Below are 13,025 nucleotides of genomic sequence, written 5' to 3'. Positions count from 1 at the left end.
GATTACCTCCTGAAACTAAAAGAGGATGGACTTTCGCTCAGCTCCATCAAAGTGCACCTGGTGGCGCTTACCACCTTCCATGAACTATTGGATGGGTACTCACTCTTTACACATCCCACCATTAAACGCTTTCTCTCTGGCCTGCAAAATCTCTACCCTGAAATTCATTCAACAGTGGCTACATGGAATCTTAACCTCGTTCTTCATGCTCTCATGAAACTTCCATGTGAGCCCTTGGCTACCTCCTCTCATCTCCATATGTCCATGAAGGTGGCTTTCTTAGTTGCCATAACATCAGCAAGGAGAGTTGGTTAAATGAGTGCCCTGATGGCCCACCCTCCCTACACAATCTTCTCCAAAGATAAAGTCACTTTGAGACCACATCCTAAATTTCTTCCTAAGGTGGTATCGACCTTCCACCTCAACCAACCTATATATTTACCTACTTTCTATCCCAAACCTCACAAAACTCCACAGGACGCAACCCTGCATACTCTCAACGTCAGGCGAGCAATTGCCTTTTATTTAGACAGGACTAAACCATTTCGCAAGTCTCCACGACTCTTCGTTTCCATTGCCAAAAGATCAAAAGGCTCGGCTATCTCTAAACAACGTCTATCCAAGTGGATCTCTGATTGCATCAGATGCTGTTACCGTGAGAAGAATCTTCAACTGCCCGACGACATTAGAACTCATTCCACTAGAGCCATGTCGGCATCCATTGCCTTCTTACACAACGTTCCCATTCCTGATATCTGCAAAGCGGCTACATGGTCATCTGAACACACGTTTGCAAAACACTAGGCTCTAACGCAAGACACCACGGCAGACACAATAGTAGGCCATATAGTACTATCTTCAGTACTCCCTGCCGCATCTCCAAAGTCCCACCAACCATAGTGGGTACTGCTACACATTCACCTAGAGTGGAGCACCCACAGGGACAGCACTCGAAGAAGAAGAGAAAGTTACTCACCTTGCACTAACTGAGGTTCTTCAAGATGTGTGTCCCTGTGGGTGCTCCACTCCCCACCCTCCTCCCCTCTACTTTGGAGTACTGAGATGACTCTCCACGGTAGAGAAGGAACTGAGGAGGGTGTGGGGCGCACGCACTCAGGAAGATTCCAACTAGACGGGAGATACCATCTGGGTGCGTGCACCCCAACCAGGCACTGCTACCGAAAATCTCCGATCGACAGCGCCGGGACGCACCGTCACCTAGAGTGGAGCACCCACAGGGACACACATCTTGAAGAACCTCAGTTACTGCAAGGTGAGTAACTTTCTCTTCTTCCATCTCAGAGTTACAGCAGCCAGGCTGCACAGCAAAAAGCAGAGCAAGCCTGTGAAATTTCAGTTCAAACTGCATCAGATGTCTTGAATTTAATGAAGACATCTATTAGGACATTCAAAATAGAGGGCCAGGTTGTAGAGAGAGAAATGAGTCTCCTCCTCTGAGGAGTAAATGTCTCCTTTTGCTTTTGATATTCTGAAAGGACAAGTCCTGTTCCAAGGTCATTATTTAGGATCCAGTATTCCAGCTACAATGGAGAATCTTAGGGACCTAATATCCTCCAGGAAAGGGAGAGATCCATACCTAATCCCCAGAGCCAAGGGAAAGACAAATTATGATATGTCCTTTATTACCCAAATAGGCCAACTTCAGAGTTGGAAGAGGAAAAACCAGTGGACTCAGTGCCATAGATCCCATTCTCTTGAGCTCTCACCAGGCCCCAAATATTTTGTTGGCATACCCTAATATCAAAAATACAAATGAACATGATGGGGATGCTCCTGATAGGACATCTCCTTGAGACTTTCTAAATCTGTTACAACCTCAGTAGTAACCCAAAATTAATAATCAGCCAACTAGATGTCAGAGACAAGCCTCTCAGCACTTTCTTTCATGGGAAAGCTCTTTCTAGCAGTAAAGCCCCAGTGAATTCAACAGTCTTCCTAGATAGAAAGAATACTTGGCCTTCCTCAGGATATACCACTTTAAGTGGCACTTCTGGTCCTCACTCTCTGGCTACAGATTGAAAGAAGCCAGATCATATTGTCTGAGAAGAGGCTCCGGTAAGAATCGCTTCTTTTGCTTCCAGGGCAGAGGAGCTGGAGCCCTGGATGCCACCACCTCCTCATTTAAGGAGTTTTGGGAATATGCTGATCCACACAACCCTTAACTTAATAGGAGGAAGACTGCTTTGTTTCTTCCATTTATGAGTCATAAAATGTCACTCCAATGGCTTTTAGGCTCCATAGCTGTACAGCAGAAAGTGATTTCAAATATCCCAACAATTTTATTCAGTCTGTTTACACCAATCCAGAATTAGGTTCAAAGTAGTAAATACATTCCTTAGGGGTAAGAGTTTTTGAATTATGTCTCTTAGGAATCTACTCAGATGAATCATTCTACTTGTTGGATGTACTGAAACTTATCTCCATAACCTGGTTTTATGTTTACATCTGTGGTTCCAGTGCTTTGTAGCCAGAACAGTTTTTATGTCCAACGTTGCAGTTTGGTTTGGATGATGCATCTCAAACTTTTACCAGAGTAAAGAGAATGAGAAAGGAGTGTCTTTTCATTTAGCCATACCTGAATGACTGGCTAGACTGGGCCAAGCTGAAATGTTGACCACGGTAGCCATCTCCATAGTTGTTTGTTTCTGGAGCAACAGAGCTGATTTTCAACAGAAAGAAATGTATGCTAATTCTTATGCAGAACCTCTATATGTGAAAACTCAATTCAGCTCTAAACTAGACATACTCAGGATAGACAGTGCAGAGTACAATTACAGATCCTTCTCTGTTGTCTTCAGATATCTCTCCCTCTCAGTGGAAGTTGAACTCTTAAGGACCTCCAAAAATTGCTAATGCTGCCATGTCTGTCATACTTTAAGATATTGGTTGAAAGCTGAAAACTAGTTAAAGGGATGCCTGTGGGCTCCCACAATGGAATCATCACTTTAGATGCTAGTTTGTAGGGATGGGAGAGCACATCATATCAATGGAATGGCTCAAGGCCATGGATTAGTGACAGAAAAGTAATCAACCAACTGCCTCAAGAACGGTCACACTTGTCTGTTCTACAGTTTCAGCACAGGCTTAAAAAATCCCCTTTAAAATACACAGTTGAAGTGTGACCACTAGCATATATACGAGCTGACCAGGAGCAAGGATGTGGCAAAAATAAATCAGCTGTTAATGATAAGGGCAGAAAAAACCTTAACCCTCCTGTGATTCACATTATCAAAACATGCAACATGGATGAGTAATTAAGCTGATCCCAAACATGTCTAGGGGTATGTCTACACTATGAAATAAGGTCGATTTTATAGATGTAGTTTTTTAGAAATTGATTTTATACAGTTGATTGCGTATGTCCACACTAAGCGCATTAAGTCAGCTGAGTGCATCCTCACTATCATGGCTAGCATCGACTTATGGAGCAGTGCAATGTGGGTAGCTATCCCACTGTTCCGGCAGTCTCCGCCACCCATTGGAATTCTGGGTTAAGCTCCCAATGCCTGATGGGGCAAAAACATTGTTGTGGTGGTTTTGAGTACATGTCATCAGTCGCCCCTCCCTCCGTGAAAGCAACGGCAGACAATCGTTTCGGGCCTTTTTTCCTGAGTTATCCGTGCAGATGCCATACCACAGCAAGCATGGAGCTCTTGCTCTTTTGCCTTGGCCGAGGTACCTTGCCCTACCCGGACCTTCAAGCATTCGACACAGAAGCACCTGCAGCAGCTAGCATTGGTACACAGCAGCATCTCCTTGCCTTCGCAGCAGACGGTGCAGTAGGACTGCTAACTGTCATCATCCACCACTTCCATTGCAACTCTGCTCTCCTGCTCCCCAGCAACAAGCTCAGGGGATCCGTATTGGTCCTCCTGGGCAGGGCCGTCCTTAGGATTTCTGGTGCCCTAGGCGAGATTATTAAACTGGTGCCCCTGTGCCTGATCTGCTCTTAGCAACACAAATATAAGCACACAGTATTGGAAAACTTGCCACATTCACGTTATTAAAACCAGTTTAACTTAATTAAGCACACTGTAATGCTGATGCACTAGCACTAAAGAAGTAGCACTATAGAAAAAAATTCTGATTTGACAGAATGATGCAAATATAATTTTTTTAATTTGTCAAAATTTTATTGGAAATTTATATGAAGAGGTATTGAAACAAAGATTTGTTTTTAATTAAAAGCAATCTTTCTGGCTTTTTTGGCTGCAAAATCAGTTTAATAAGATGGGTTTCCAAACAGTGGGAAAATATAACCCTAGTTTTACTGCTAGGTAAAGCACAAAGTGACCAAAATGAAGTCAGCACAGAATCATCTCATCTAGATTAAGGTAGCACAGAAATGTTACAGAAGTCCTATTGTATGTTATTTTTGTTTGGAAAACATTAGCAATAGCAGCACATTCATATGATAAAATACATGATAAATCACTGCCTCTAAAGTTCCATCAAAAACTGACATTTTCACAGCTCTAGCATGATCTGCTGTTCAGATTCTTCACAAGGAACTGTCCCTGGCCTTTTTAACTCATATTAACTATGTATTTACTTTATGAAAGTTGAAGAAAACATTGAGAAAATGTAAAACATTGGCTGCCCAACTTCTGGGCTGGCAAAAGCTATACTGACTCACAGGAAACAAAAAAAAGCAGGAGAATCTTAGTACAACATATGGTCAGTCTGTACCAGGGGTCGGCAACCTTTCAGAAGTGGTGTGCCAAGTTCACTGTAATTTAAAGTTTCTCGTGCCAGTAATACATTTTAACGTTTGTAGAAGGTCTCTCTCTATGTCTATATTATATAAATAAACTATTGTTATTATCTGAGGTCCTGGCCACCGGTCCTGCTCAGGCCACTGCCAGCTGAGTAAATGAAACCCCAGACCGGCAACGGGCTGAGCGGGACTGGTGGCTGGAACCCTAGACAAGGATCCCAGACCCTGCTCAGCCCGCTGCTGGTCTGGGGTTCTGACCACCAACTCCTGCCAGCCAGGATCCCAGCTGCCAACCCCCCTCAGCCCGCTACCAGCCTGGGATTCTGCTCACCCAGGCTGGCAGGAGGCAGAGTGCGGCTGGCGGCTGGGCTCCTGACTGGCAAGGGGCTGGCAGCCGGAACCCCGGAGTAGCAGTAGGCTGAGTGCTGCCAGCACCCCAGACTGGCAGCAGACTGAGCCACTCAACCCTCCACCGGCCCTGCTCAGCCCGCCACCAGCCCACTGCCGGCTGAATGAATGGAACCCCAGGCTGACAGCAGGTTGAGTGGTTCAGCCGGCCTGCTCAGCCTGCTGCCAGCCTGGGGTTCCTTGGGGGTCCCCAGGCCAGCAGTGGGTGCTGAGTGGGGCTGGTGGCCGGTATCCCAGCTGGCAATAGGGCAGCAGCCGGAACCCCAGAGTAGTGATGGGCTGAGCCGCTCAGCCTGCCACTGCGTACCATCAAAAATCAGCTCACCTGCCACCTTTGGCACGTGTGCCATAGGTTGCTGACCCCTGCTTTATACACTAGTAAGGAGATGAGCATATTACAGTTGTTGGAGGGCTCTTATCAGGAGTAACAGGCTATAGGAAAGTCAGTCAACATTTTTTGTTTCTCTGATGAAAACTGGCCCACTCCCTGCCTCAAACCAAACCTGTCACTAATAATTGTCAACAACTTAATTTTCTGTTTTTGGCTAAGATATTGATTTTAAAAAAAATATATTGAAATTGGATTCAGGATTGTTAGCAAGAATTTTTGGCAAACAAATTTTGTTAAATGACAATCTAAATGGCAACACAGTACTGCTTTCATGCTTGGCTCACCCCCCAGCCTGCTGGTCCAACAGCTGCAGTAGACCCCAAAATCCACCTCTTGGGGTGCAGAGTGGCAACAGCAGCAGCAAACCCTCAGGTCCAATCACACGCCAATGGGCACCACCACCAGCCTTACGGACCATGGTGAAGTTAGCACAGCATCTGATCTCAGGGACAGGTCACCCATGGAGCCACAGCAGCTCATCCTGCCCGTGTAGCTCCCCCCAGATGAGGTGGATCACTGGCAGCTGCCAGCCCGGGGGAGAGGCGCTCCCCAGCTAGGGTGCCTAGATCCAGATGTCCTGATTTTATAGGGCCAGTCCCGATATTTGGGGCTTTGTCTTATATAGGCACCAATTACCCCCACCTAGAGTGACCAGACAGCAAGTGTGAAAAATCAGGATGGGGGGGGGGGGGTAAAAGGAGCCTATATAAGAAAAAGACCCCAAAATTGGGACTGGCCCTATAAAATAGGGACATCTGGTCACCCTACCCCAACCCCCTGTCCTGATTTTTCACACATCTGGCTAACCCCAGCCCAGCCCTGTGTGACATTCCAATGCTGGCAGAGGAAGTGAGTTACTTTCACTTTCATTTCTCAGCAGGCAGCCTCCTCCCCCCACCTACCCCCCAGCACCTCACCCAACCCAGCCCTGACGAAGGGGAGGGAGGAGAGAGAGAGGGATGCTCCTGGGGAGGAGGGAGAAAGGAGGGGGTGCTCCATGGGGCAGGGGGGGAGAAGAATGGATGTTATGGGGGACAACAAAGGATACTGGTTCCAGAGCCTCTGAGCCTGCCTCACCTCACCTCAGCCGGGGGGGAAAGAGTCACACTCACAGGTGAGCTCCTTCCCCAACCCCTACCCCCTCCCCTTCCCAGAGAACCCAGCAGCCAATCCCCTCCCTCAGCCTGTGCTGTATTCTGCTCTTTCTAGGACCCAGCAGCCTGCTCTTACATGCTCCACTGCTTCCCTTCTGTCCAGGCTCCCGGCAGAGTGGTGCCCCCAGACCTAGTGGTGCCCTAGGGGGCTGCCTATTCTGCCTATGCCTAAGGACGGCCCTGCTCCTGGGTGCTTCTGGCAGCGGACGGTGCAGTAGGACTGGTAACAGTCCTCGGACATGTAGCTTGGCCAGCAGTTCTGGGAACGTCTTCCCTGCTCGGCTCCTAGCAACTTCCAGGGCATGGTGTATGGCTCCATCACTTCCCCTGCAACTCTGCCATCTTGCTCCCCAGCGACGAGCTCGGGGGATACGTTCATGAAGCCTGGACAGTAGTAAGGAGCAGTTCAACTATAGGCTGAGCAAGTGCAGAATGGTGGTAGAATGTGCTTTTGGATGTTTAAAAGCTTGCTTGCGCTGTTGGTCAGACCTCTGTGCAACAAATATTCCCATTGTTTTTGCTGCTTGCTGTGTACTCCATAATATCTGTGAGAGTAAGGGGGAGACGTTTATGGCGGGGTGGGAGGTTGAGGCAAATTGCCTGGCGTCCGATTTTGAGCAGCCAGACACCAGGGCGATTAGAAGAGCACAGCACGGCGCGCTGCACATCAGAGAGGCTTTGAAAACCAGTTGCATGACTGGCCAGGTTTCGGTGTGACAGTTGTGTGTGTTTGTCCTTGATGCAAACCCGCCCCCTTTGTTGATTTTAATTCCCTGTAAGCCAATCACCCTCCCCCCTTCAAAATAAAGTAACTTATTTTGAAACCATGCTTACTTTATTAATTTAAAAAAATGAGAAAACGGACAAGGTAGCCTAGGTGGGGTGGGGGAGGAGGGAAGGACAAGGCCCCATTGCTTATTGTAGCCACACTAAAAATCAAACTGTTTGAATGACAGCCTTCTGTTACTTAGGCCATCCTCTGGAGTGAAGTGGCTGGGTGCCTGGAGCCTCCTCCTTGAGCGTCTGGGTGAGGAGGCTATGGAACATGGGGAGGAGGGTAGGCAGTTATACAGTGGATGCAGTGGGGGTCTGTGCTCTTGTTGGCTTTCCTGCAGCTCCAACAGATGCTTCATCATGTCCATTTGCTCCCCCAGCAGACGCTTCATCATGTCCATTTGCTCCCACATTAGCCTCAGCATCACGTCCTGCCTCTGCTCTTCACGCTCATTTAATTCTTTCCTGGCCTCTGCCACTGAATGCCTCCATGCATTAAGCTGTACCCTATCAGTGTGGGAGGACTGGATGAGCTCGGAAATCATGTCAGTGCGTTTTTTTCGCCTTCTAATTTGCGATAACCTCAGGGACGGAGATGATAGGGGGAGTGTAGAAACATTCTACGCTCTTATGATTCTGGGGGGACTGCATGGTCACCTGTGCTGCTGAGTTCGCCACGCTGACCAAACAGGAAATTAAATTCAAAAATTCCCGGGGCTTTTCCTGTGTACCTAGCTAGTGCATCAGAGTTCAAAGTGCTGTCCAGAGCAGTCACAATGGAGCACTCTGGGATAGCTGCCGGAGGCCAATACCGTCAATTTGTGTCTGCATTACCCCAAATTTGACCCAGCCAAGTCGATTTTACCGCTACTTCCCTCGCCGGGGAAGAGTACAGAAGTCAATTTTAAGAGCCCTTTAGGTCGACAGAACGGGGTTGGTTGAGTGGACGCATTCATTTTTAAATCGACCTAACGTGACTAAATTCGACCCAACCCTGTTGTGTAGACCAGGCGTAGTAGAGTAGACACCAATTCTTTTGAGTGAATTTGTGAAAATTGGTTGCGACGCTGCTCTGGGACTCAGGAAGCCTGGTTTCAATATCAAGCTCTGCCACAGACTTCCTGGTTGATCTTGAGCAAGTCACTTATGGCATGATCCAAAGCTTCTTGGAATCAATGGGAAGACTCCCATTGAGATTAGTGGGATTTGGATCATGTCCAGTCTCTATGCTTAGTTCCCCATCTGTAAAATTGGGATGATGGGAACTTTGCAAGTGTATTATGAGGATAAATACTTATGATTGTAAGGAGCTTACATACTATAATGATAGGAGCCCTATATGTATCTTTGAGAACTCATGAAGGACTGGTGATGTTCCAGCAGCTCCCATTGGCCCGGAGCAGCTATCCGCGGCCAGTGGGAGCCGCGATCGCCCGGCCCTGCAGACGGGGCAGGTAAACACACCGGCCCACCCCGCTAGGGGCTTTCCCCACAGAAGCGGCGACCCATTTGAGAAACCCTGCTTTAGTGGTTTATACTCTACAAAATGTCAAAAATAAATTTTACAAAAATGTTTTTCTTTCAAACAGCAAACCACAAATCAGACACAAACAGAATCTTTGTCTCCATCCCCCAACACTGTGTCACCTGTGCCTTTAAATAACCCAACGAGTGCCCCAAGATTTGGAACAGTTATTCCTAATCGCATCTTTGTAGGAGGAATCGATTTTAAGGTATTTTTTTCTAATCTTGGTAGATAAGTAATAGCATGAATGTTTTGATATTTTTTCTTTATTAGTCTTACTTTATATATTCATTAATTTTATGCATTTTAGGTATAAGTTTATATAAGGTTGGTGAGATGATGGTGGTCTTTGCAATAATATCCTAATTAGAGGTGTAAACTAAGCCTTAAAATTGTGTTTTATCTGATTTTGCCACAGAAAGATGGCTATTTTTATTTGCATATTGAACTGCTACAAGCATTCTTTTTAAAAATATCTGAAAAGTTATTTGTAATACAGATATTTTGTAAATTATACATTTTTAGAGCAGAATTTAAAAAAAATACTTCTAGATAGAGCTAAAAATGACAATCTAGTACACTACATTAATCATCTTTGAATCACAAAATCTCCTTATTCCTTTTTTTACACAGCACAGTACTGTAGGTAAACATCTCCATATTATTAGTAAGTATCTGTATCTTCAGCTCTGTTGACTTTTCATCCATTTCACAATAAAAGGAAGTTAAGCATATTTACTTTACTTTGTCATATTTTCTTTACTTTGTTGTGGGGTCATGTCTCCTGTGTACCCCCTGATCGCCTGAGATGCCTCTGCAGTGCCCTGCCATCAACTTCCCCCTCCTTCAGGGCTGTGCTACTAAATAGACACAAGAACAGTCTCACAGGCCCTTCTGGCCAGGCTTTTGTTCATTTTCCAAAACAGCAAACCAAAGTGACAATATGGCAGTTACCCTGCTAGCCTTAGTCTCTGCCCTGAGGAGTATATTCTCCAAAGCTACCACTAAGAGAATGTCTCCGGCGTAGACGGCAGCCGGGGCTCAACCACGGACGGTACCGGGGAGCGTGGTGGCGCCAGACTCGACGGCCCTTGCGGCGCCGGAGTCAAAGGCCCGGTGCACGACTTGTGCACGGCCACCGCGGGGGCCATAGGTGGCGCAATCGTTTTTGCCGAGTCCTCAGCGCGGGCCTTAGCAAGCGCCTTCGCCAGCTTGTGTCTTTTTGAAGGTGAGAGCGAGCGGTGCCGGGTCTCTTCCGAGCGTGAGCTGATTCAGCTCATAGAGGCACCGAGCCTCCGGCCCCCGGCACCGCCGGTGCGGGCTGTCGTGTCGGCGGGAAAGCCGGCCAGAATGACCCGGCCGCCCTCTCTGGATAGACGACATGGACGGCACACCCGGTCCTGGTCACGTTCCCGGTCCCATGGCAGATCTCCGTCCCGTCGCTCGCGATCTCAGCACCGCTCGCCATCGCGGTACCGATCGCCATCGCGACGTCGGTCGCAGTCCCGGTACCGCTCGTCATCGCGGTACCGGTCGCACTCCCGGCACCTGAACCCCAGGGGCATACGCAGCCCGACCCTCCTGACGAGCAGGCAGCAGATCCATCGTCGGAGGCGGTCGTCCAGGGCTTATCCTCCTCGTCCTCACCTGATGAGGCGGTGGCCGGAGCGTCAACCAAGGAGCCTCCGCCGATAGACTTGAAGGCGCACCAGGACCTACTTCGCCGTGTGGCGACAGCTATGGCTCTCTCGGTGGTGGAGGTCCAGGAGGACGAGGACCCCATAACGAACGTCGTTGGGTCAGAGGCTCCAGTGCGAGTGGCACTGCCATTCGTGCGGACGATTCAAAAGAATGCCACCACACTCTGGCAGACGCCTGCGTCCATCCCTCCTACGGCCCGTGGGGTTGAGCGCAAATACTCTGTCCCTCCCACGGGATATGAGTATCTATATACTCACCCGACCCCGGACTCGTTGGTCGTGCAGTCGGTCAACGACAGGGAGAGGCACGGTCAACCTGCCCCTGCGCCCAAGTCGAAAGACGCGCGACGTATGGACCTGTTAGGCCGTAAGGTCTATTCCGCTGGCGGATTACAGATGCGTATCGCCAACCAGATGGTCCTCCTCGCCAGGTACGTCTTCGACATCATGGCGTCCCTGGCGAAATTTACAGAGCTCCTGCCAACAGCCTCCCGCCAGGAGTTCGCGGCGATGTTAGACGAGGGAAGGAGATCATCTAGGTCCTCCATCACGGCCGCCCTCGACGCTGCGGACTCCGGAGCTCGGACCTTAGCCTCCAGCATGACAATGCGGCGCATCGCCTGGCTGCAGTCCTCCACCCTGCCGCCGGAGGTGCAATATACACTGCAGGACCTGCCGTTTGACACGCAGGGTCTATTTTCCGAGAAGACGGATTCCCGGATCCAGACCCTGAAAGACGGCCGCATTGCCATCCGCACCCTTGGGATGCACACGCCGGCAACGCAGCGCAGGCCCTTCCAGCAGCAACCCCCCCGGTCCTTCAAACAACAACGCTACCGCCCGTATAATAGCCGGCGACCAGCTACAAACCGCCGTCGTCCTTCCGGAAATAGGCGTAGCCAAGGCCAGGCCTCTTCCAAGGCCCCTCATGGGGCCAAGCAGGCCTTTTGATGGGACGCTCGAGGACGGCCCATCACTCTCCCTACTGGATCCTTCCCCTTTATTTTAAAACCGCCTTTCCCATTTCTTTTCGGTGTGGTCCCAATTAACAACAGACAACTGGGTGCTTCAAACAGTCCAGTCGGGATACCGCCTTCAGTTTGTTTCGCCCCCGCCTTCCCACCCACCCTCCCTGTCCCTCTTCAGGGACCCCTCTCACGAGCAAGTCCTCTTACAAGAGGTTCAGACTCTGTTGAGCGTGGGTGCCATAGAAGCAGTGCCTCAAGACAGGCGGGGCAGGGGATTCTATTTCCGTTATTTTCTCATCCCCAAAGCGAAAGGGGGGCTACGTCCTATCCTGGACCTTCGCGAGCTGAACAAGTACCTGCTCAAGTCCAAGTTTCGCATGGTCACCTTGGGGACCATCATTCCCTCTCTGGATCCGGGAGACTGGTTTGCCGCCCTCGACATGAAGGACGCCTACTTCCACGTCGCAATCTATCCTCCCCATCGACGTTACCTCCGGTTTGTGGTCAACAACGCCCACTACCAATTCGCCGTGTTGCCGTTCGGGCTCTCCACCGCACCGAGGGTATTTACCAAATGCATGGCGGTGGTTGCCGCAGCCCTCCGCCGTCGTCGGATACATGTCTACCCGTATCTCGACGACTGGCTGGTTCGCGGGCAGTCTCGGCAGCTGGTGATGGGCCAGTTGACGGACATACCGTCCCTCTTCCGACGACTCGGTCTTCTCATCAACACCAAGAAGTCCTCCTTGATCCCGTCGCAGTGGGTGGAGTTTATCGGAGCAGTCCTCGACTCCTCGTTGGCCCGGGCTTGCCTACCGCAATCTCGTCATCAGACGATGGTCTCCCTCATCCAGGACCTCGTCTCCTTCCCAACCACGACGGTGCGCTCCTGCCTCCGCCTCCTGGGCCACATGGCATCATGCACGTACGTCACCGCGTACGCGCGGCTTCACCTCCGCCCGTTCCAGACTTGGCTCGCGTCGGTGTACCGGCCGCATCGAGATCCCATCGATATGGTGGTCACAGTCTCCAGGCCAACCCTCGAGTCCCTCAGCTGGTGGCTAGACCCGGAGACTGTCTGTGCGGGAGTCCCGTTCCACCCTCCTCGCCCGTCCACCACTCTGACCACGGATGCCTCAGCGCTCGGTTGGGGGGCTCACCTGGGCGATCTTCACACCCAAGGCCGGTGGTCGCCCCAGGAGCTCGCTCTGCACATCAATGTCCGCGAGCTGCGAGCGATCCGTCTGGCCTGTCGCACCTTCTGCACCCACCTGCAAGGCCGCTGTGTGACAGTGTTCACGGACAATACATCAGCAATGTTCTACGTGAACAAGCAGGGCGGAGCCCGCTCTTCCCTCCTCTGCAAG

General features: G+C 49.9%; 1 protein-coding gene across 4 annotated transcripts in view; it reads left to right on the top strand.

The window, feature by feature from the left end:
• Positions 1 to 13,025, top strand: part of BOLL (boule homolog, RNA binding protein) — a 127,698-nt gene that overhangs the window by 22,146 nt on the left and 92,527 nt on the right. For all 4 annotated transcript variants that reach the window (XM_045032968.1, XM_045032969.1, XM_045032970.1 and 1 more), the window contains exon 2: positions 9,055 to 9,198. In XM_045032968.1, the coding sequence (XP_044888903.1) occupies positions 9,055 to 9,198 (144 nt within the window). The remainder of the gene's footprint in view (positions 1 to 9,054; positions 9,199 to 13,025) is intronic.

Source organism: Mauremys mutica, chromosome 10 (genome assembly GCF_020497125.1).
Source record: "Mauremys mutica isolate MM-2020 ecotype Southern chromosome 10, ASM2049712v1, whole genome shotgun sequence".
Taxonomy (NCBI): domain Eukaryota; kingdom Metazoa; phylum Chordata; order Testudines; family Geoemydidae; genus Mauremys; species Mauremys mutica.
The sequence above is the reverse complement of the archived record's forward strand: the minus strand, read 5'-3'. Positions and strand labels throughout refer to the sequence as shown.